At 38.2% G+C, this 25163-nt stretch overlaps 1 protein-coding gene across 2 annotated transcripts in view; it reads right to left on the bottom strand.

Moving 5' to 3' along the window:
- Positions 1-1075: 1075 nt before the first annotated feature.
- The window catches only part of Adgrb3 (adhesion G protein-coupled receptor B3), a 707858-nt gene continuing 683770 nt past the window's right edge, over positions 1076-25163 (bottom strand). Inside the window, exons 29-31 of one of the 2 annotated variants that reach the window (XM_051153001.1) lie at positions 18284-18319; positions 7872-7976; positions 1076-2104 (exon numbers count right to left, since the gene is read on the bottom strand). In XM_051153001.1, coding sequence (XP_051008958.1) covers positions 1916-2104; positions 7872-7976; positions 18284-18319 — 330 coding nt within the window. In that variant the 3' untranslated portion in view covers positions 1076-1915. The remainder of the gene's footprint in view (positions 2105-7871; positions 7977-18283; positions 18320-25163) is intronic. The other variant, XM_051153002.1, reaches the window with a different exon arrangement.

A 25163-nucleotide genomic window follows, 5' to 3' on the forward strand; every position in this document is an offset into this window, starting at 1 on the left:
TGCGATTTTTCAAAAACATTAAGATTGTACAAATTGGAGCGAGTGGCTTTCTACACAGTCTTCATTCATAGTGATAGGCTTCTGAGGTGGAGCAGAGAACCATGGATTTCAATGTGTGCGCACACACACAAAGAGACATGTGTACCTATGTACATGTATATGTAAGAGAGGAATGCAGGGTATGAGACAGAAGGAGAGTTATCAAACTTTCCTTCTCACCCCAAAAAATCATGTTATAAATTCAATAGACTATGCAATTATATCATAATTAGCATTTAATTTATTGAAAAATCTTTATATTATACTTTTTCATAGCGATACCACTTTTATCTTTAAAATCTGACTAAAAATATACTTTTAACCCCTTGACACTGAGAATGTTTTCAACATGGGACAGGGGTTCTGCCTGAGCTGTGTAGTTAAGGCTCCAGCTTAGGGTCGCGCTTGAAGACTGAAGGACCGTGGCCTATTCCTCTCGTCCTGTGTGCCAGGGTTCTCCAAAGTAGCCAGGAGAAGGAACTGATCTACATGAGTTCCAAACACGGAGCACACAGCTCAAGCTTAGCTAAAAGCTAACCAAACTAACACTCTGGGACAACTGAGGACACTCCCACTCTTCTTGTTACCTTCAATGCCTTGGGCTACATGATACACTCTTTCCAGACACCCCAAAACCCTGGCAATTGCTCAAGTCCTTCTTGGCCTTGCTGAACATGGTTCTGAATAAGCGAGAGACAGCACTATGAGAGGGGGCACTGGGGGCTTTCTGTGCAGTTAGCTCATCTCAAGCTTGGAAAGTTCCAATCAGGGGGAAGCACATTCGTGCTCCTTTTCTTTTTGCTGGGGAGGGTGCAGATCGGATAAGTAAGGTCCCGGATATATTCATTGATGGTTATGCTATGAAGAACTCTGAAGGCAGAAGTAGTTTTCTGTGAAACGTGCAGCAAATGGAATCACCAAAAACACTTGCCCTGCATCGCTTTCCGTTTAGTAGCCTACTGTTCTCTGCCCCTTGTCATTATGCCACAAGTCAGAAAAGAAGAGGACGTTATGAAGAGATGATGGTCGCAGATTTCCGACACCCGGTTTACATGGTGCATTGTTCCACAGGGCATGTAAGTAGGAAATACAGAAGCACTATACAAACTATTATTACATTGAGAAATCATTAGGTTTAAAAGAGTAATAATGGTATGCTTTTGAAACTCTGAATACATTTTCAGTGTCGGTATTGAAAAAGAAAACTTTATAAATATGTAAATTTCTGCTCAACAAATCCAAAATAAAATGCACTAAAAAACTGATATGTAGACAAAAGTTTATTTACACCATACAACATTTTAAATATTTTATACACATCTGCAGCAGAGAAAGCTACTCAAAGCCTTCTAGAGAAAACTGCAATAATAAAGATGTGAAATATATTATTCATATAAAAGTGAGATTATTACTTTATTGCATTTAAAGCAATGAAGAATGTAGCTCAACAAACATTCATTTAATGACAAAAACTTTGCTTTTATATTATAAAGTAAAAAGTGTAGTAATGGCCAAACAGACTGTTATAAACTTTAAAAACTGCATAAATATGTACATTGTGCTTCATGGTGAAGTTTTCTGAAAACTAAACCACATGAAGCTGTTACAACATGAATTGTTGCTTGAGGTTTATCTAGAAAGATTACCTTACAAATCCATTCCACGGGTACTTACAACACGGGGTGGTGAGAACTGTACACTTGGCCTTCTTTCTACTAGCCTGACCAGTGAGCATTTACCATACGAAAACACTGATGTTGGCGCAGGAAGGTCCTGACCGAGGAAAGTCACACTGTCCAGGTGGAAATGCCAGGCTTCCCAAGTCTCAGTGTCAGTGCATTTGATTGTGTCTCCACCGCAGTTTGCTTTGATTGTGTTACACTTCTGTTTGGAAGTCACCTTCTTGCACATCCAGAGGCAAATTCAGACACTTCTCCCACTCTGCAGGCCTCAGCTCCAAAGCATCCTTTGCCTCCGTGTCTAAGACATTGATTGTGGTGTAATGTTGGTATTCACTGGGGGGTTTAAAAGTGTCCCATGGATTCTTGTTTGGTGCTGGGTTTTCCTGTTGAGGAGAAAAACAGAGGTGATTTTTTTTTTTTTTATTAGTATTATTCTCGCCATGAAGAGAGTATGCAATTTCTAGGATTCAGAGATGATTTAAAATTGAGGGTAGCTACACAGGGAAGTTTCAATATAACTTTTCTTTCAAGGGACGAAGTAATAAAGTAATAATCTCACTTTTATATGGTCACTGAGTTGTTCTATAGAGTTCAGGAACTGAAAGATGTGAACAGTACCATGAAAGGCAAAGCAGATGATATATCCAAATGTCATTATGGATGTTTGTTACAAAAAAAGACGAAGAAAAATTAAATCATTGATAAGAATAGATGTAGAAAAATCTAAAGATTGTGGCAGAAATTTTAATAAACAAATGTGAAGATAGTTCTCAGGACATATTATTTAATGCTAAATAGTCACCCAACCCACCCAACCTAGTAGCACTTCATTGAGAAAAAAACAAACAAAAAACCAAAACAACAACAACAAAACTAAATCATTTTCTTCAATAAATTAGCATATTTGAATATTCATACATTGCTATACTGTCTCACTTCGTGGGTTTTGGATGTTTATTCTCTACCCACGATATTCTATGTAGTTGGGTGATACACCCATTACCTTTTCCTTTAAAGATCACAGTCATATGGAAAATGTATCCAGCAGTACAGGGGAATATTTCAACTTGTGAATACTCACCATTCATAATATGCACAGAATACTCAGTAAGCTTTAGTGCACATGCCTCCTATTATCTAAGACTTGGGTTTCTCCGACTTATGTGTGCCATCATAGCTGCCATTTTGTAGGGCTCAGTAAGCACATGAACAAACTCCCACAGTAATGCTCTGTCTGATATTTTGCTATGATTTACTAGTGAATTTGATTTATTTCAAATCAATGTGATTTAAAGGTTTCTGTGAGTGGAAGGGTTTGAATGGCCCAGAATCAGCTGAGTATCATCGAAGAACAAGATGGAAATCACAACTGGAAACTCCTTAGAAGAAAATAAAACCCAAACACTGAAATGACTAGGGGGTTAATCTGATGAAAGCCAAATTACATAGAGTATTGATCAAAGCTGAGTTTACTGATTGTTGCAAGGGGAGATGTCAAGTGAGGGTTGACGCTTTTACACTAATCCTGGCTTTAATTTGACACAGAACGTCATTAAAATGTATCGTTATCCATGAGAGACAATTGAACTCAGCTTCACTAGATAATTTTCGCACTCTTAGTCCTTTTCCTAGCTCTTTTTAATTTTGATTAGCCCTTGAATTTATTCTCCAAGATTCCTAAGATTGCTTGAAATTTTTTCTCAGTCGTTGTTTATAGGAGACTCTGATTAATAAAAAAAATACTCTAGCAGCCATTAATGTCTCAATCCTCCTCCCCAAATATAGTCTTCAATCCATTATAGCCAATTAGTGAGTGGAACACAAAATTATTACTTGTTTTTATATTGGTTCTACACAGTGCTTCAAACCTCATATCAAATCATACAAGCAAGATCATCTATAGAAATACTTATATCTACAAATAAAACCCTAAAATCCTGAGTACATCACGAATTAGTTGTATTATGAAGAAATCAAAGAAAAGTAAGATCTAATGAAGAGTAAACTTTTAGGATAGATGAAGATTTGCTTAGCTCTATATGTTTAAAAAAATTCATGCTTCATCTCTCCTTTCTTCTCACCTGCTTTCCCTCAGCTCATACTCTTTACCAGCTGCTTTTCACTTCCTATTATATTAAGTTCAAGGGGGGAAAATAATACAGCTCATCTGGAGAAGCAGAACGGTTCACTAGGAACCCAAGATTAAAAGTCTGATACGGCTAGGTCCACATACCAGTTCTTTCATGCAGTATGAACTTGGAATTTATTTTGTAGACAGAAATAAATAGTTGAGAGTCTGTAGGTGCTGTGGGTCACTTGAGCTTCCAACCACCAATGGAAAGGCTCACTGTTATTAATTCTGCTGCAGCAAGCCCAGAGTGAACCTATCTGCTTTAGACAAGAGCAGTGTTTACAATAGTTTTCAGGGACTCTTTAGTGTGATGAAAAAAATCCAATTAATCTGATGCTGACTGGACTTCAGGTATTCAAAATGCTAGCTCGTTTGCTGTTATTGGAACAGTTGGGATCCCCTTCTGGTTTTAAAAATATGTTAATGATCAAACACAGAAACTAAAGTCACTGAGTTTAAGCATTGGCACAATATCTAAATATCATTTGTATAATTTTTTAGCTTAAGATCAATTGAATTTCTGTGGAGTTCAAGTATTAAATGATAACTTGAGTTTCTTAACCATTTCTGTTATTATTCTAAGACACTGCCAAGTTAACTCTGTCTTCATCCCTACTCACAAATATGTGGTAGTCCCTTTGGCCTGAAGTCACCTGCCCTTCCATGAGGAATGATTGCTGGACCCAGCAGGCAAAGGAAACAGACCTGCTACAAGCAGTCAGTGAGCTAGTGGACAGGGTAGGTGGCCACAATCTGCTCATCTGCACGTGTGTTGGGTATAGCATAGCAGGAGGGTAGTGTGTAGTCTCTAATAAGAGAAAGAGCCTTATATACTCTGTGGCTCAGGTGAATAGCTGAAAGGGATCATTGAAATCTGCAGAGAGAGAGCTACAGAGGCTTCGGAAGGCTTCAGTGGAGGCCTGGATATAATGGTACAAAATGATGTGACTTTTATAAGTTCCTGAGTGTATGTTCTTGATTTTGTTTTTGTTCTGAGTTCAAGTTCAGGAGAAAGAAGAGACAATTAAAATGAAGTGTAATTGGTAAAAGCCTAGTAATTACAGAGCTACTGTAATCCAACATATATAGTTTGTGAATATGCCAATTTGGCTTCAGGACACATCAGTAGTAGCTATATTGGGTGAATTTGAGAATTAAGAACCATCCCAAGCATAGCAGATGCCTGAACATTTCCAACAGCTGATGTAGCCAGGAATGGCATATAAAGGTCCAGCAGGGTTAAGATGCTCTAGCTCTCTTTTCTATTTTGTTCCTTCTTCATTACCACAATCCTCTCTTGGCTTCCTTCATTCTCCCGACCTCCCCACAATTTTTGGCAAAGCAAAAGAGAGAAGGATTATTCTAAATGATGATGAATTCCTGGAAGCTGCTTGGAAGAAAGAGATTTTGACTAAATTGTGAAACCATTCAAGGTAGAAGAATTTTACCTCTGCGGATCACCTAAAAGCACCCATTGCTTTATTGGCTATTGTATATATCTTCCTGCCTAGAAGTAAGAAAAAAACACTAAGTGATATTTCAGTCCCCTTTTGATTTTTCTGGTTGTTTTATTTTGCATAATGACCACCATTAGCAGTGTTGGGCAGGTGGTGGAAAGAGGCAGCCCTCCCCAAAAAACAGAAAAACTGTTTCCCTAAAAATGTCTGTCTTCCCAATTATGCAATTTTTCATTAGCAATGTATCCCTACAAACTATGTGACTGAATTAAGGATAATGAACTCATTTGCATGTTTGTTATTAATCAGGGATGAATAAAGAACCCCTTTTTTTCTCTTCTCAGATATTTAGGACAATAGTCATGCAGCAGTAATGGCCGTGTCTTTCCCATTCCCAAACTCCCAAATGATAAATATTTATAAATCTCTCCTAGAAAAGGTGTACCACCGCAAAAGTGTGGTGTGATTAGCAGACTACTTTGGCTCTTAGGAAACAGAGATACAGACATTTGTGTCATTAATGATTTAATGCCCAGACTAGTTGTTGTAATTTACACAACAAGGGGAAATTACAATCATATTACAGCAGTCAGTCAGCTGTAGCTAGTGCATAAGCCTTTCAGCCTTGTAAACACAACCTCTACTTAAAAATGAAAACACACACAAAATGATGTTTCGATGTTTCTTCAATTTATTTTCATGTTAGCTTTCAATATTCTGAAATGAGTAGCTAATGTGTTTAGGTCTAATCTCAGTAGTGTCATTCTCGTTTGCTGCTCGCTAAAAATTGATGATTTAATATTTGGAGGAGTAGAGAAAGAATCACTCACAAAACATGAAGTTTAAGTATCTTCTATATATTTAGCATTTCTTTATTCTTTGGAGAAAATAGTTTGATACATATACTGTTTAGATTCTAGTTAAGAGGCAAAGTATGTAGCATTTGAATAACCTTCATTTTAAAATCATGGACTGAGCTATTACTGCTGTGAAATAAATCCATAGTTATCACTTACCAGTAACTTACCATGTCCAACAGTGCATAAGTACTAGGAGGAATGAAGGAAAAATACAAGGACATATGTGTGTTTCATCCCTTACCTTTTCATTCACTAATTTCATTAACCAGTTGGCTAGGACTAAGATTCATAAGATACACGTGGAAGAATCAATAGAAGATGATCAGACGCCATGTTATTCATACATATGGAGATTACAAATAATATTAGTATAAGTAATATAGTATATCTTTCATCTGTATATATAACTGTCTATAAAAATTATTTTACTATCTATACCAATTATCTCTATTTGCCTCTATCTATCATCTATCTATTTATTTATCAATCAATCTATCTATTGTCTAGCTATAATCTATTATATATCATCTATAAATCATTATCTATCATCTATTGTATGTCATCTATAAATCATTATCTATCTATTTTATCTATCTGTCATATATCAATCATCAATCATCTATTATCTATCATCTATCTGTTTATGTATCTCTCTATATCTATCACCCATCTCATTTATCTTATCTATCTATCTATCTATCTATCTATCTATCTATCTATCTATCTATCATCTATCCACACTCATTTATATATTGATCATTCATCTATTACTATCTGGTAAAGAAGAACCATCCCCAGGCTGCATTGCCTGGGCAAGGAACACCACATGTGAACTGAAAAGCTGGTGCGAGGCAGCTGACCCAGCATACCTCAGTGTCTTCGCCTTTGTTTTTGTAATGTTACAAGGACGGAAGTCTGTACACAGCATTCATTGCTGTGCTCTGTGTTTCAGGTAAGAGAAAGTCAAGCTTTAGGAGTGAAGAGCTGCAAGACCCGCTCAAACTCAGGCAGTTCGTGGCTGTGCTGTCAAGTACTTCAAACTCCTAGAGTCCTGGCACAGTTCACTTACCAGTCATTGCAAGGCCTTCTCTGAAGCTATGACTGTGCCAGGCACTGAGTAAGGGCACAGAGTTAATTTCATGGAGCCCTATACTAAAATGGTAGTGGTATGAATGAATGAGAAGGAAATGGTTACCACCAACAACCCAAGTTCCGGATATTGGCTTTCATCCAAAACTCTCCTTTCCTAAACAAACAAATCTTCTGGAGATAAAATTGTGTTGTTCTGATTTGAGTTGTATCATGTTTCTACTGGTATTATCTTTTGTGGCCTTAAAATGGCAGGCATTAGAATAACAATGGAAAAATTTAGCAAACTATTTAGAGATTTGAGCTATCTGAATTTTAACTGGTGGTACAATGCCCACATGAAGCCAACCTGTCTTTGATACATAATTAATCCTAATTAAAGCTTATCAGGGAGTACATTTTAAATGAAAATGAAATACTTAGAGATTCTGTGATTCTTAGTAAGTCTTCTGGTCACCTCTCCCAGGTGCATTTTAGGCTTGTTAATTTCCCTGTGTGCACTAGTTTTCATTTTTGTTTTTCTTCTACAGTTGTCCTGGAGGGCAAGGGGCATAGCTGCCCCCGGAAGTGGCCCAGCTGGCTGTGGGGCACCTAGGATGCAGAATATACTCACCATACCGCTTGTATTTGCTATGTCCCGAAATCTGTCCAAAGTTTGAAACTTCTGATTTAGTTCCTGAAACAATTCCATGTGCCTCTTCCTTGTGTGCATGACCTTCTGCAAGAGAGAACAGGGTGGCTCTCATTCCTAATTTGACTCACATGTTCTTAAAAACTGTTTAATACTGAGGCTAATCCTGGCAGGGCCCTGAAGTCCCCAAAGACATCACATATGCAAATGACATGTCGCAAATCCTTTTCCCTATTCCTAGTTCTTTCTAAAAAAGAATGGGCCTTTTCTTTCCACTTGCAAGGTTACAATATATAATATATATATATATATATATATATATATATATATATATATATATATATATATATATTTTTTTTTTTTCCCCTTCTTTTTCTTCTTGTGGCCATCATTCTTGTGTAAGATTTTTTTCATCCCTTAAAAGTTGAGTCTGTTCTGCAAAAAATGTTAGAAATTTGGACTTTGTAAAGCACCTGAGTCCTTGATGTTTGTCATGGGAACTATTGCTTCTTTATGTCTTCTTTCTATAAACAGAACAAACAGCTCACTGCACTAAGCGGAAACATAATCCCAGGCACTGCCATTAATGCTGACTCACAGCTCTAACGCGCCTGAAAGACATGTGGGATCTAAACTCTTGCACTCTCAGTGAGAATAATGGCTGAGCTTTGCAGAAGGGAGATCTGGCCCATAGGTTCCATTTACTTGCTTACTGGCTGGTGCAGAATGCCAGCAGTCACAGTTTGGAGTATTCATTGTGTGGCGGATGAGCTATTAACATCACAGGTATAAGTGTATTAATTCCTTTCCTCCCTAGTTACATGCCTTTCTCTCTACTTCATTATAACCCAGCAAATGGGCTTGCAGGTATGAATTATCTTGGGAATTTGGAGCTGAATATTTTTCTAATACAAAGCATTTAAGGGACGCTAGCAGCAGAGTGTCAGGGAATGCGCTGTTCGCATCTCCAAGCCCTCTTCCGAGATGTTCACTCCCAAAACTTCAGAATCGGCATTTTGATGACTCTCCAGCACTCTTAAAAGTTCACAGTATTTTGAAACCTACACATCTGAATGCCATTCGCTTCTATGTTTTGCATGAGGCTATTAGATCTGTGTCCGGGCTCTGATTTGAACTTTCATGAGACAATCACTATCTCCATTAGCAAATATTTTCAGATGGAAGGATTTGTTGTGTGTCTTTGGGGAAAGGTTGGAAATGCTTAGTTTTCTTCTAAAAAGATGCTTACAGAAAGGACAAACAGGGAGAAGGACAAATGGAAAATTAAACTGAATATTTTAACATATTATAAAAGCCTGTCCCCTTCTCTGCAGACTTTAATTTCCTAACTTAATGAATAGTGTCATGGCAATCACTGTTATGTTAATATCTTTTTTTTTTTCTCTCTCTCTCTCCCAAAGCCCTACATTTCGGTGAGAGAATCCTGCCATTTTAAGTCGTGCAGTAACCAATTTCCATCTTGCTGCTGGAGTTCTGGGACTTGGCTGTTGAAGAATCAGGTGGTTGAGGATGAGAACACGGCAGCATGACTCATGATGGGACATGAAACATAGCAAGCAATTACCGCGCCATTAACTTCCCATCAGTCTCAAAGAGAGTACATGAAACAGGTTCGCCGGATTTAGAGAGAAACACCAGGCAAACATCATTTGACTAGTGATGGCTGATGGAGATTTATGAGAGTGAGGATTTAGACAAGCAATTCAGTAGAGGATTTTTGAGGACTATGTAGCTGGCAAAGAAATTCAGTATGCCCTAAGCTTGGAAGACAAGTAGTTCCATGTACTATCAGGTCCTAAGACACTCATTAAATTACTGTCCTGTGACACACAGAATGCTTAAAAAAACACCACATTATCACAGAAATGAACATTACTACACAGTCATTTATTTTTATGTAGAAGTGATGTCATACCACCATCCTTTCACTAAGCACACTTCATTGCATCGCTTAATGCATACTTATGAACACCACACACTGTGCTAAATGCTTGAGTAACAATGGTTTAAAAAAAATATGGCTGAATTACTACCTCTGGGTAGTTCAAGGTCTAATGGAGAACAACAGAATTAATTGCATTGTAATCCAAAGAAATGGAAATTTATAGCTGTGATTAAAAACATGAGGATACTAAATAAGTGAGAAGGGAAGCTAAGAGAAATGCAAATAAGATAACCTCCAAGTGTTTACAAGTTTATATTTAAATAAAAGGTATGAATTATTGTTCGGATCATCCTCTGTCTCTCTCTCTCTCTCTCTCTCTCTCTCTCTCTCTCTCTCTCTCTCTCTCTCAGAATTCTGATTAGCTCAATTTTCAACCATGCCCTTGAATCCCTTCTTAATGAAACTATCTTTCTTCAAAGACAAGAAACACACTGTCCTGAAGCTTCCTGGTTCCAAAGGCACAACACCTCTGCTTGGCTGCAGGCATTTGATGATTAGGTTTCTCTGGCCACTTCATTCATTCTTTTCCTTCTGAGCTTATTTTGACTGTTCTTTGACTGAGCTCTCTTGTCCCAGGTTGCTGGGAATGTCAATCAAATTTACTACTGTTCCCTGGCCAAGAGCTAAATTAGTTCATGTCTTTCCAACAGGAATCTTTTGTTTGTGTTTGTGTCTTATTCAAATTTTGTAATAATTCTTGTAATCAAATACCTTCATTATGTAAAGAATATTTAAAAAGCAAAGCCTGTGTCAAATGAATCATTGAGAAACTTGATACATTAACTGATTGGAGGTTTTATGGAAAGAGTCTTTTTGAAAGAGCAGTACTTGATTTTGAATTTGGAGGATTTTATTTTTAAAAATTAGATTGATTGTACATACTAAAAATATACAATGGAAAAACAAAAGTTGTAGTGGCTGCCAATTTTATATAACCAGAGATCGTTTTGAAATATTTCACATAGTTCCATGAAAGGTATTATAATAACAAAGCTAAAATATCCTGCAATAAATATGGAGGCCAATGACAATTTGGATGCTGAAATATAGAGCCTTTCCTACTCGCAAACATTAGTTGCAAATATATTCTCTTGCCAGATAATCATTTTGAATTGAAGTGGCAACGGTGGCACTGCCAGAAATCACCATAGTGATAATAGCCTACGTGCTGGAAGGGGCATCAATTATAGCAGCTGTAAACAGCTCACATCGTCACACAGACTGTTTGGTTTTATCCACACAATTCCATCTTCTTCATAGATAGCCTCAAGTGCATCTTCATATCTCTGTAAAGAATGAGGTAGCTTCCGTCCATAAGAACGCCAACTTTACAAGTGAGCGTTGCAGGATTTCTACCCACTGATGTTCTAAGTTTAAAACTTATCTGTACTTTTAGGTTTTTTTGTTTTGTTTTGTTTTACAAGATATTAAGTTTCCTCTTACCAGCTTCAGAAACCTTTCATTTGTGGCATTTATACTTTTGGTGATCTTAGCCACCTAAGTAAACATTTTCATGCTTATGAATTTTATCGGTCCATTTTTATGACTATTCTTGGATGTTTACTAACTTAAGGTTTTTGTTTATTTGTCTGTTTGTTTACTTCTTTCTTTCTTTTACGACTTAAATCCTGTTTCCCAAAGAAATCAACATTTATATAAAATTCAATTTATACCTCAATGTTCTAAAATCTTATAATGATGATTAAAAACTCTAGCATATACTTTCTGTGTAGAGACACAAAAAATAGTCTGTTGGGAAGTATATACATAATTCAGTTACTTTTATTGAAATCCATTGCAAATACTCTAGAGATGTTTTGTAATTAAAAATCTGTACATAGTAATGCTCCTTTGCACTCAAATTAATATCATTTAACACTGTTGTGAAGGATGAATTAACCTTTGCCCCAAGATGGCTGCCAGGCTGACTAAGTGGATATATGCTCTCTCAAGTAGTTTGGTTCCTTATTTCTTCTTCATTTTTATCAAAAACAATAACAACAGAAACAACGACAATGACAAATAAAATCCTCTTTTAGAGATGGAAACTCTTTTCTTTCAATTTATACTTTTATAACGAAAAAGATGTGCCATCGTTGGAACCTGTTAGCTACTGACATTACAGAAATAGTGATACGTTAAGGGCGTATTCATTATAATTTGGACATTTTTAAAAATGAGATTTTAAGGCACCTGATGTCTTAAGCACCTATTATTTTTTAAGAAGTCTTAGAGGCCCTTTAAATTCTTGGAGCATGCCAAGTCTGATAGCTCTGGACAAGGAGACATTTCATCCATCTCACTCTTGGTGGCCTGAAGCATAAACTCTAGCTGTCCTGTAGCTACAGCTTCAGCAGTGAGGCTGACCTTACAGGCATATCATGGAGGCTGTCACAAAGGATGTGAAGCCCTAGACCACACAGAGGAATGCCACTTAAGACAAGGCAGCCATTGTTTCTCTAATGCCTCATAGTAACCCTAGGAGGCAACAGCCATTACCCCCATTTCATTGACCAGGAGGCTGAAGCTCAACTTTGCTTTTGCAAATGGTGAGTGGGCTGAGTCCCCACATCAGCTCAACATGCTGCTCTTTTGAGTTTATCCCAGAGATTCAGAGAGCATTCTTCTGTAGACTGCTCAGGTTTTTAAATTATGCTCTGTTCAGATGGGAGAGAAGTGAAAACTAGGGGAGGGCTTAGGTATCCTCTGTAGTAGGTCCCTAACTCTGGATTGGGAGTTCCTTTGAGGTACTGCAATGAGATTTCTAATGCTGGCACTAATATTTTGTCTCTGGATTCTTCATAGACAGTGATCTCCTCCTCTGTGAATCCTTGACACCTAGCACACTGTCTGGTAGTTAGTAGCTGCTTAGTGAATGCTAACTGAATAAATAAAATGAATGAGACAGCTTAGGTGTAGAAACAAGAAGAGTGTCTGAATCATGAAAAGCTATCGTAAATTTTATCTTTTCCTTTCATTAAGTACATTTCCTCATTAGAAAGGACATTTACTTTTAAAATTTTGTATGATTTTGAAATTGTGTGTACATACGTGTATCTGTGTAAGGGGGCGTGCCCATGAGTATAGGTGCCAGCTGAGTCCAGAGGCGGTGGATCCCCCCTGGAAATGGAGATACAGCTGGTTGTGAGTCATGGATGCTCAGGCATCTCTTCAGCCCCAAGGAGCATGTGCGGTATTGGCTCTAGCCAGGAGACATGCCTTCTCTTTCTCAGCCTGCTACGCATTCCCACCCCCTCCATAAGTGGTTTTTGAGGAACTGAGAGTAGATTTGCAATAAACCAGTGATTTTCACTTTCAAATTTAGAAGTGTGAATCACAGAGTTGTATTTGAACTATAGAGAAAAAGTCTGAATTATAAAGAGAGGTTGTACTAGTGCATATGGGTTCTTTGAACTTACAGAAATTGTCAGAGAATGTAAGAAATTTTTTCTTAATTCAGCTTAAGAGCGAGGGGCCGGGAGACCCTATGCTCACATGAGTTATAAACAAGTGTGGTGAATCACCATTTTTTTTATGCCTAGACTTGCATTGCCTATATCCACCTGGATAGACCTAGAGATGTTTTTGTTCATTACTCCTCTGTAATCCTTTCTTTTCTCTAGAGTGGCCTTTTGAAAGTGACCTTTAAAGAATGCCAATACTCCTATTGATAACGAATAAGGTGAATATTGAACAAATTAGGCCTAATTCTGAAAGCCATATTGTGAGGGGCTGATGGTTAATGAATCATTACATCGGGAGTGTCAATAATCTGCATCCCCAGGAACCACAGCATCTGTGTCTGAAATATGCTGAGGTAGATAAATATGCACCGTTGTTTTCAAATAAACTGTACAGAGGTGTAAGAAAACCAATTGAGTGATATGTTTTGTCAGTGCCAGTCAAGAATATATTTTGTTATAAATGTATTATTTTTTGAAACAGTTTAAATGTAATGATATAGAAGTGCTGGATACAGTCTAGGATTAAATTGTTCAAATTGCTTGCCCTTCAAATGTGTGCTTTAAAATAAACCCTGATTGTCTAGTACTTTGTACCTACTCTAAAGGGTTCAGGGACAAAGCGGGAAGGAGCCTGTTTTGAATAAGATGTTTCTTTCAATTGGTGTGCTGTCGATTTAGAAATTAATATAAAGCATGCGTTATAGCTTAGCCTTGTTTCTAGTGATATCAAGTAATTCTAGTTTTTCTCGTGCTTATTCATGTGCCCCCAATTCTTCCAATAAAAGCCAAGCCCTGTGAAGAGTGGTCCTATGATCCAACATATATGTCTGATCTCACTCCTTGCTCACCACCATTGATGCAGTTCAGTGAGGCGCATGGATTTGGTGGCTATGTGAGAAACAGCCTATGACATTTCAAAGAATACATGATTCCAGTGGAAGAACAAGACAAGGGTTATGTCTGTGTTTTGGAAGAGAAGATTTAAAAACTTTCTCTCTCTCTCTCTCTCTCTCTCTCTCTCTCTCTCTCTCTCTCTCTCTATATATATATATATATATATATATATTAACATGGAACAGATACCATTATGCATGGCAATTTTATAATAGTTATTTGCAATCATGTTTCCAGGAATTCCTTGAGCTGTTTGTTTTCACCAATATGAATAGTTTTATCTGTCTGAGTCTTCGAATCACACTAAGCATCTTCATGCCAACACCACACTGGAAGTCATCCTAACCAGTTGTCCATCTGCTTTGTTGGTTCTGTTTCCCATATATATAAAAATGCAAGCCATCTTTGTCCTGCCGTCCCATGTTCAATTAAAGAGCAAATTTGACAGATTCACCTGTGATGGCCAGCTCATCACTTCCTTCCTGGGTTAGCCACTTAAACCAATAACTTCTTATTTTACCCTCTCCATCTATCCTGAATTTTACTAACATAGTCATCTTTAAATTATTAGCCATATCATACCAAATTATTCTCCAATAGAAACTAATAAAAAATCTAAACAACGTACAGTCAAATAGGCTTAGCAGTTTTTAGCAGCACATTATTTAAAAACTTCTCTTGTGGGGTATAAGATTTAAAATTACTCTGTTTATTTCTTTTCCACTGACCATTGGTTAATTGATTTTTGACTTCTTGTTTTGTGAGCATTCCATACTTCTGCAAGCCTCTGTGTCTTTTCTTTTCCTTGGATTTGAACTGCCATTTCTATCCTTGGGCCATGTTTGATGTGATCATTTTGCAGCCCAGAGTGGATACCTTTGAAGTGCTTCCTCCATAGTCGCTTATGGCGCAAAAGCTGTTTGTTAAAGCATACTTCATTGAAAATCTGCTGTTTAATTTTTAATCATCTGTTCACCCTACAAAGAAAGTTAATGCACTCTCACTGAATATCAGGATCTCTTCTAGAAGCTGGTGTACTAACTAAGGAAGACATTTTGTCACATAAAATAGAAGAAGCATAATCATATTTTCTGTATACTTTCCAGAGCATAAGGATCAGCACTTCTCCACTTTATTTCTAATCTACCTTTCTTTGGTCAGGAATGCTGTCTTACCGTGAAGGTCCTTTCAGTGTATCCCAGCTATAGTAACTAACACTTTTAAGAAGGCTATTGTTTTTATCTTCATACAATAATTATGTCTCAATACAATAGTTTTCAAACAAAATTTGTGTTTGTTATTTCCTTCCTCACTTCACTCCCGGGCCTCGCAGCCCTTTGTGCCTTCAGCTTTCCTGTTCCATGTGTCTCCCTGTAACACTTCTATTTTCCCTCTTATGGTCCTCTACTTAGTTTCATAGTCTCCACTCATCCCCACACCCCTTATTTATATGCATAAAATATTAAAAATTAGAATGTGCACGTAAGAGGCAACACATGATTTTTTTAAAAATCCGAGTCTGAGTCACCTCACTTAATGCAATGATTTCCAGATCCATTCATTTTAGTCCAAATTTCATTTTTCTTATGGCTTAATAAAATCCCATTGTGTGTATGTATCACATTTCCACTATCCATTCTTGTGTTGATGGACAAAAAGGCTGGCTCCATTTCCTTGCAAATATGAGTAAGCATCAGTAAACATAGGGCATGAAGTACTTTGAATATACATTCAGGCATGGTATAGATGGGTCATGCTGCAGTTCTGTTTTAAATATTTTTGAGAAATCCTCATGTTTTAAGGGAAAAGAATTAATGGAATATTAGAATTGTATATGAGCCTTGGGTGGTGTGTACTTCTGATGCTTTCAGGAGCCCACAAAGCAGCTTGACAAGGGTAAAAAATGTCTCTGGTGATTATTGTACGATAAAGCCCATGCAGGGAGAAGGCTAACATGGATCTTGACATAAGTCAAACTAGTCTAGTCTCTATTTAGTAAGGGAGTAGGGAATTAGCTTGCTCTTCATTGGCTACCCTAAGTTAAAAGTACATATATTAGCACCATGAAAAATTAAAAAAAAAATTTTTTTTTGACAGAGACTTTGTCACAGCCCTAGAATTGTACACATGCTCAAGAAGGAGGAATTCCCAGTGGTCCACAGGGGGAAGGTAATGTCTCCGAGCCCCGCCCCACCCCCACTCTGCCCCACCTCGGAAGCTTCATCTCCTACCATAATCATTTAATGACTATAGCAGCTAAAGAGGTAAGGAAATCAGCTCCTAAACTACAACTGTTCTCTCCTAACAGCTATCTTTGTTAACACTCTGGTTTTATGCGTGAAATACAAGGCATAGCATCTGCTTAGGGAAGCTGCTAGCTGTTGCCATAGAGAGTGGATGGAAAAAGGAACATTTTCCTTCTAACATTCTCAGTGACACAGTGTGATTTAATTTCCTTCCAGTTTTTGTTCTTCCCATGTAACTCGGGCTGGCCTGGAAATTGCTTTGTGGTCCAGGCTGCCCTTAAACTAACAATAGTCCACCTCTTGAGTGCTAGGATTTGTTTTCAGTGTTTAATTTTGTCGTTAATAGCTTGTTGATTGAGTGAAGCTTAATATCAGATCTAGGTTTTTATTGTATTTTTTTCATTGAAGTCTAGTGGGTTAATTTTTATGTTCATCCTTTTGTGATAACAAAACAGATTATTGCTTTCAGGAGTACACATATGCACACACACATACACACAAACACACACAACTTCCTTTAGGTAGTCACAAGAAAGGTCATGCTGTACATAACACATAAAAACAGAAACAGTTTCATTCTTTATTCTTTCGCTGTCTAATGGATTAACACAGTATTTAATCATTAGAGGACACTGGCAGCTTCAAATGTGAAGACTGCTAAATACTTTTGTTTGATTTAAAAAAAAAAAACACAACGATTTGGTACTTTTGCTTGAAAATTTAGGCTTCGGTGACAAACATATCCCTAGCTATGTGGCTATAATGTAGTTGCCTACATATTTGTAATTTAAGCATTGATGCTGGATTCTTCACGACTATCTTGTGGCAAATTGAGCTACTACTAAGCAAAATCATTTTCCTTGGACACTTGGCAGGAAACTAACCATCACAATGGATAAAAGTCACCCTGTGTCATACTGATGTGCATTGTTCATCGCAGAACCACAGCATTCACTTACACAAATGAAATGACTGAAGCGGAAGTTTCCACACTCCAGGAAGTATCAGTTAAGAGTATTGAGCTCTGTGTATGCATCACAAGGGTACAGACATGTTGTAGAGATTTATCATATATTATACCCAATTATGTCAGCAGGCTATGAATCACATCCAATTATCAAGATGCATAAGTGCATTTATGTGATACTTAAACACCATTAATTTTGTGCTTAGCACAAGCTGCCCTAGACAGTATCATTTCAGTGACTTCCAGCACCAATATCACAGGATCAATATAAATTCAATGCAGAATGGAAAAATGAAACTCCTCATCTTGTTTATATCTGTAAAAAGACATTGACCAAACACAGGCACACATTGAATCAACACTAGCTAGCTATTGGAAAACGGACCACAGAGAACCTAAGCACAGGAGTCACAGCACAGCAAAAGCCAGTCTCAGAGCCTTGCCAACTAGCCAAGCCATCCCCTTGGGATTCCTGCAGGTCTTCACGAAAGTAAAACTGGAAAAATTACTTAAGTTAAAAAAAATCAGGAAATTGCCATTCTTATATTTAAATGACCCAGATTGGTTGGTTCCTTCCCATATAAGTTACATACTACCAGCAGTTATAAAGTAAATATTTAGTTGAAAAGAAATATCAGGCAAGCATTCCTTGGAGGAGTAATTAGAACTCTAGACCATTTACTTTCAGACACATATAATGTAAGGTTCCTGATTTTAGAACGTTGGCTTCCTTAAATAGTGATTAAATACTGACAGAATTATATTCACAGAGCTACATATGGTGCTGTGTTTGAATAGTTATAAGACCATCTTGAATTAAGCAATTAAAAATTATAAAGTAATTCATAGGAACTTACCTCAAAGTCAAGGTCCGAATACCGTGATTTTCTTCTCTGTTAGTTCATTTTGAAAGAAGGAGAAAAGCAATAACATTATGTTTAGTCAGTTAAACCAGTGGAAGTCATTACAGTCAATGAAAATAATCCCAGTTCTTTGTGTTATGCCATTTCACTGAGATTATTTTCCTGATTTCAAAATATTCCCAAACCTCTTTTAAAATTGAAGGGTATAATCACACATACACTTTCCACCTTGAGTCCTAATGCCTGGGTTGAGTGAGGAAAGCTGCTTCCTAAGACAGTCCACCTGCATTCAGCCTTGAAAGAGGTTCTAGTTCTAACATAAACACTTTGCAGGCATATGGGATTAAATGTGCTATCAGTAAAATAATCCAGATACTTTGAGACCTCCCACGAACAAATATCCAGATTATTTGTTGAACAGGTTCTTGCTATGTAGCTAAAGCTATTCTTGAAATTTAGGGTCTTCTTGCCTCAGCTTCCAGAATGCTGAAACCACACTTCATGGCAGGCAAATCCTGCCTGCCTGTCTGTTTATCCTCTGACACACACACACATTAGTTCTGTACAAATTTTTCACACTTAGGTCATCTCTTGCCAAAGTATTTCTTGTTACTAGCTCTTAAGAACTACATTATTATTTTTTAAATTCCCACTTGGTCAAACAGTGCATAATCCACACTCAATCACAGTGTCTCACAGTGTTTCTCTCTGACTCTAAATCCGTTAAACATTACCCAAATCTACTTACAGACACACACACACACACACACACACACACACACACACACACACACACTGATGAAATAAAGTAATTAGGCAGTGGGCTTGATAAAATCAGGAAATGTGATTAAAACAAAATGAATGTAAGTTCATATGACCATGCAGCGTTCATGATATCAGTGTGGGGATGGTATTTTTGGCATCTGCTCCAGGGAACCACCAATTCTTAAAGTGGGTGAGGTGTAGAGGGAGATGCCTGCAAACATATAAAAAGATCTCATCTTTAGAAAACAAAGAAAATTTCCGTGCTTTCTCTTTAAGTAGATTTCCTCCCCTTCGAGGGAGTGGGGGAAGAAACATAAGGGGAAACCTGCAATCTTTCTAGCCAGATTGTGTTTCGTTTTTCCCCTACTCCCATCTCCATACCCATAACCTTAAAGTCACTAGCTTCTCAGCATCCTGCCAAACTGCAGATCTAGCGTCTACTGTAACTGCTCGCCAGGAAAAGGCAAAAAAGTACCCATGAACTTTATTGAAAATATGATTTTTCTGTAGCTAGAGCTAAAAGTGTCACTATAAAAGCAGAACCCTTTGCGCTGCCTACCCTCAGAAAAGGTGTCTGCAGACAGAGGGACTAAAAGAAGAAATAGGGACAGTTGTGACATAACCTTATTGTGGTGAAACTGCTGAGCACGGGGAATCCAGGTTTGAAGGGATACCGAGGAGAGACAAGAAAGAGGAATGCCTTATTGAAATGGAAACTCACACATGATCCTCTCGAATTTTTTTCTTGCCTCTGACAGCATGCTACCTTCATGCTGGTGACATCCAGGAAGAGGAAGGAGTGTGAGAACGCATTCAAATAGATCTGGTTCTGTACGGCAGTTTGCAGCAGTTGGCTAAACTAAATGTCAGGGCTTCTACTCTTCTATAGATATTCCACCTTCTTGGCACTGTGATTTGGCAAGATTTTTTTTTTTTTTAATAAATATGTGTTAAGCAAAACTCTTTATTAATACAGCAAAGTCTAAACATGACATCATCTATCTAAAAGCAATTATTATAAAATATTAGTCATGGGCTTTGCATTCCATCTGAAAATTAAATGGTGGAATCTTACAAAATGGGTCAGTCAGCTAGAAGACAGAGCGAGCCTTCTGCTGCATGCTCTGAGGGGCTCTCTGTTGCCAAAGGTGGACACAACCATATGCTGCTGCATTTGTTTTGGATCACAAGGCAGTGCTACCTAGGAACTGAAATTTTTGATGCACATATGCTGCAAAAGGCTCCATGTTATAGGAGCAAAAGGAAAAAATGGGAACTTGAAGAGCCCCAGCAACCGTTCCCAACTCTTCATACCAATGTCCCCTATGTCATCGTGCAGCACGGAAAAGGAAATGGATGCTCTTCTACAAACCGTGCGCTCTCTCTCTCTCTCTCCTCTCTCTCCCCCCCCCCCCCCCCACTCTCTCTCTCTCTTCTCTCGCTCTCCCCACCCCCACTCTCTCCTCTCGCTCTCTCTCTCTCTCTCTCTCTCTCTCTCTCTCTCTCTCTCTGTGTGTGTGTGTGCTTCCTCACAATAATGTTTCGACTTTGTGCATCTTATAAAGTAGTTTCTATGGAATGGTTGGGAAAATAGTGTCATTTTGTGAGTTAATGCAACTGAACGCCAGTGGACTTAAAGTAATGTGAGCAAATCACTCAGCAGGTAAGCACGTGGACTGTGATGAAAACTCGGGTCTGTTTGAAGTCCAACCTTTTCTGTGTGAGATCTCACTAGCTCAGCCATGCAGCATAGTACTTTACACACTAGTTGCTTGTGATATTTTGTAAAACTCTTCTGGAACTTAGCAAGAGTAATACTAGACCACCCACTGGCCATCCGCATTTCATAGCAATGGAACTGAAATGTTTTGGAAGCATAAAGTAAGGTCAGATGGACTAATTTTTCCAAGCAAATTGTATTTTGAAGAAGAAGAAGAAGAAAAAAAAAGTCAATTTGATGATGATTATTTCACAGAAAACCTGTGTTGAGTAAAAACAAAACAAAACAAAACATAATGTCCATTCTAATAGCTAGATAATGGGCAATGCTACAATAACAAACAGGTGTGATACTTGCTACTGAGAAGGTCAGTCTGCAGGTGAGCAATCAGAAAAACCCCAGCACATTTGTTTTTGTCTGTTTCTGCCCTATGTGCACATACATGTTCTGGAAAGTGTTTTGAGGCTGAAGTTTGCTGAGACTGTGACTCACATGTTTGTTTACATGGCCTCCTGTGCCTTGTAGAGTGCCACCTTAAGGCATAAAAGTGGTTAGAAATAAGGACTGTTGTTTGCTTGGTGTGTGTGTGTGTGTGTATGTGTGTGTGTGAGTGTGTGCATAGGCATGTGTGCGGAGGCTAAAGGACCTCAGGTACTGCTCATATTTTGGCTTATTTATTTATCTATTTATTTTGGGACAGGGTCTCTCAGTGGTCTGGACTTTGCCGAGTATGGTCCTCTGGCTGGCCAGTGAACTCCAGGCATCTGTCCATTTCTACCTCCTCAGTGTTGGGGTTTTAAACATGTGACAACACTGTGCCTAAGTTTTACCTGGGCTCCAGGGGCTGAAATGAAATCCTTATGATCACAATGCAAGCTCTTTACTGACTGACCCATCCCCTCAGCTCCGACTGTATGTTAAACAAAGAGAAGTAAATGTGGCCAAGCCACTTAATTTTTTTTTAATAATGAATAATTTGAAATTTAAAAGAATGTTACATGTAAAATTAAAACAACGTGATGTAAAATATTTTGCAAGGATATAATTCATTCTGTCTATATAGCCTTTTCTTCCGAGCAACATCCTTTTCCTATGCAGTTTCATTTTTTGTAATATGCCACTTAGAACTCATCCCAACTGCATTATGCTCTTAACACTCCATTAAAATTCTTGTCAAAGGCCTCTAATGAGCTCCATTTGGACAAACAGCAAGGTCAATTTTCCACCCTCATCTCACTGGACTCTCAGAAGCTGTAGAAAGTTAATCACCTCCTCATTAGAGCACTCCTCAGCTCTCGGTTTTTCTCCCTTCCCCCTTTTCTCTTCTTTCATTGACTGCAGCTCCTTTTGAGATGTCTTTTGCTGGCAGCTTCCTATGCCCCTTCATTCCAAACATGGAGCTCCTGAGGTCTTTTCTGCCCTAATGCTCTCCTGGATTACATGGCTTATCCCTTATATTTTAATGCCATCTTTCAATATGCAAATATCGCATTTTTGCATGGCCTTTCTCATCGCAGATGATGTTAATAACTAGTCAACCAAGACAAAGGCTTAAAACTGACCCTTCTTTGCACATTACCTTCCTCCTCCATATAAATCCACCTATGGGTCGCCTATTTGATCTCTAAAAGCTCTGTCTGTTCCCGTTTTGCCACCTACACATCCACTTCTCTAGTCCTCTCTTAATTATATGTACAGCTCTAGCATTTAGAAGAAGATATGTCACAACAGTTTGCAGTCGCAAAGTTATTGGTGAATGTTTGAAGGGGTGTAATATGACAACCCCAGAATTCAAACCAATGTGACAGCTTTTATTGCTCCTGTTTTAAAGAGGGAGAGTTTGGTTAACCAAGTGACATAAATACACAAAGAAAACCACCTCAAGTAGACAGATTGGCAGCTAAGAGTATCAGAACAACTTATTAGGAAGGCAACCCTTTTACTGATAGGAGGGAGAATATTTTTTTTAGAATAATTTAAAAGTGAAAAAATGTGCCATGGTCTCAGGCTACTCAAGAGGGCCACTTAGTGCACATGTGCCTGGAGAGGCCTCCACATGCAACTCTTGTAGAATGATGAATAATTTCACAGAGGAGCTAGGTCATTATTTGTGTCACTGAAAATTAAACTGGACAGGACACTAGAAGATTCACAGCAAGTAATGAATTCCACTGACTAATGAACGGCAATATGAATGCATTAGAAGTTTCTATTACAGGATGAGCAATGGACTCACTCACAGGGAGAAAGCTTTGATAACAAATCCATTAAAAATAGCAGTGCCAACGAAGTCTGCGAATAATTAATTTTCTGAACTAGCTTTTATTCAAGCTAATTTTGTTTGTATGCCTGCATGAAAGATAAGATTCTCTAATCCAAGAGCAAAAACAAAGCAATAAAGAGAGATTGTTTTCTTTTTACCAGATTGACATGAGTATATATACGTGTGTGTGTGTGTGTGTGTGTGTGTGTGTGTGTGTGTGTGTATGAAGCATGGTTTCTGCACATGGTCAGTTTTATATGGCTTCTGTTTGAGACAGTGTCTCCTGGTTCCTAAGTGAGGCGATAACATTCTGTGTAAATTCCTGAATCTCTATATAGTAGTAATTGAGCTTCTTCAAAAACACTCAGAGTGTGACACTAATGACATAATCATAATACAACCGTACATCTGAAGTGTTGCTCACATTCTTCAAAAGGTTTTCGTGTAATGTGGTCCCCATGGCAGCCAAAGAGAGGCACCTAGGAAGTGTCATTATCACTAAAATATTTTACTTTCGGTAACCAGTAGGCTGAGTGCTAGTATTCTGTATCTGGGGTGGGAGGAGCCTAGAGAGGTATTTACAAACACCCCTTTACAAATGCGGTGAGACTTCTCTGAGGTCACATCAAGATAGATATTTTGTGTTTAAAAGCACTCAGAGACGTTGGAGCAGCAAAGGTTCTGTGTACGGTAAAGTAATGTTGTACTGTACTATATAAACTTTTTTCCATTTCGCAAATGTTTTGTTGATAAGCGGCACTAAGGCAAGACTTGACAGGGGAGTCACAGAAGTCACTCTGGCATTACGTGAGGACAACATGTCAAGTGGTAGGGAAGCAGAAAAGGCACATAGGGAACCATAACGTGCCCGATGGATTAACAGAAGAAGCCAAGAGACCCCCTAACACGGATGGACAGAGGAAGATGAGGTGAGACTTAATCTCAGGAGTGGGGCATCTGGTAGAACGTGGAGGTGCATGAGAGCTGTGGCACAAACTGACGTAAAATAACCCTGAGTCCAGATCTGGGAAGGGGTTTAAAGTTTACCTCCTGTATTGTCCTTGGCTGGTGCCTTAGTTTGAGTGGGACCCCTGGGCCCAAATCTGCCTATCATATTTTTCTACTTGTAGATTTCTAGGACCCTCTGTATCCTTTTATTTTGCTATTCTCCCATGCGTCTCTCATTTAGAGTCCCAATAGGATGCCTTCCCCTCTGTTCCAGTTTCCTGGTAAGTGAAGGCTTTCGTGGGACATGCCCCTTGGGCTAGTATGCAGATATAAGTGAGTATATGCCATTTGATTCTTTCTGCTTCTGGGTTAACTCATTATGATCATTTCTAGCTCAATCCATTTATCCACAAATTTCGGGATTTCCTTGTTTTTAATAGCTGAGTAGTATTCCATAGTGTATATGTACCACAGTTTCTTTATCCACTCTTCTACTGAGGGACAGTCATAGGGGAGGGGAATAATGGGAAAATGGGGGGGGGGGAGGAATGGGAGGATACAAGGGAGGGGATAAACATTGAGATGTAACAAGAATAAATTAATAAAAAAATAAAATTAAATTAAAAAAAAAAAAACCCTGAGTCCAAACCTAGACTCTAGCCAGTGCTTCATGCTGGCTGAATCTTCCCAGAAGTCAGTGACAAGAGACTTGTGCTAACCCTGAGAGATCATGGAAAAGGAGTAAAGGATGGGTCATGACCAAACAGATGTAGGTCATGCACAGTCACAAGCTGTTCAATACACACAGCGTTTCAGACTCAGAGAAAATGCTGGCCAACCTTGACTGCCAATAATGCACATATAAATTGCCAATAAATAAATAAATAAATTAACGAACAGGAACTACTGCAACCCAGAAATTAGGCTGATCTGCCCTTTCAAGATATATTTTAATTAATTCTTTGAGAAATTGTATTTTGACCATACTCATTCTCCATTTCTCTCCCTAACCTCCCAGATCCTTACTCTTCACTGCTCTCAACTTCACGCCCTCTTTTTTTTCTTAGTAGCTTGCTGAGTCTAATTTGTGCTGCCCATTGGCTCACTGTGGGGCCATCCACTGGAACGTGGTCAACTTAAGAGGGGCACAGCCGTAAAGAAAACATACTCTTCCTCCT

This window comes from Acomys russatus, chromosome 11 (assembly GCF_903995435.1).
Source record: "Acomys russatus chromosome 11, mAcoRus1.1, whole genome shotgun sequence".
Taxonomy (NCBI): Eukaryota; Metazoa; Chordata; class Mammalia; order Rodentia; family Muridae; genus Acomys; species Acomys russatus.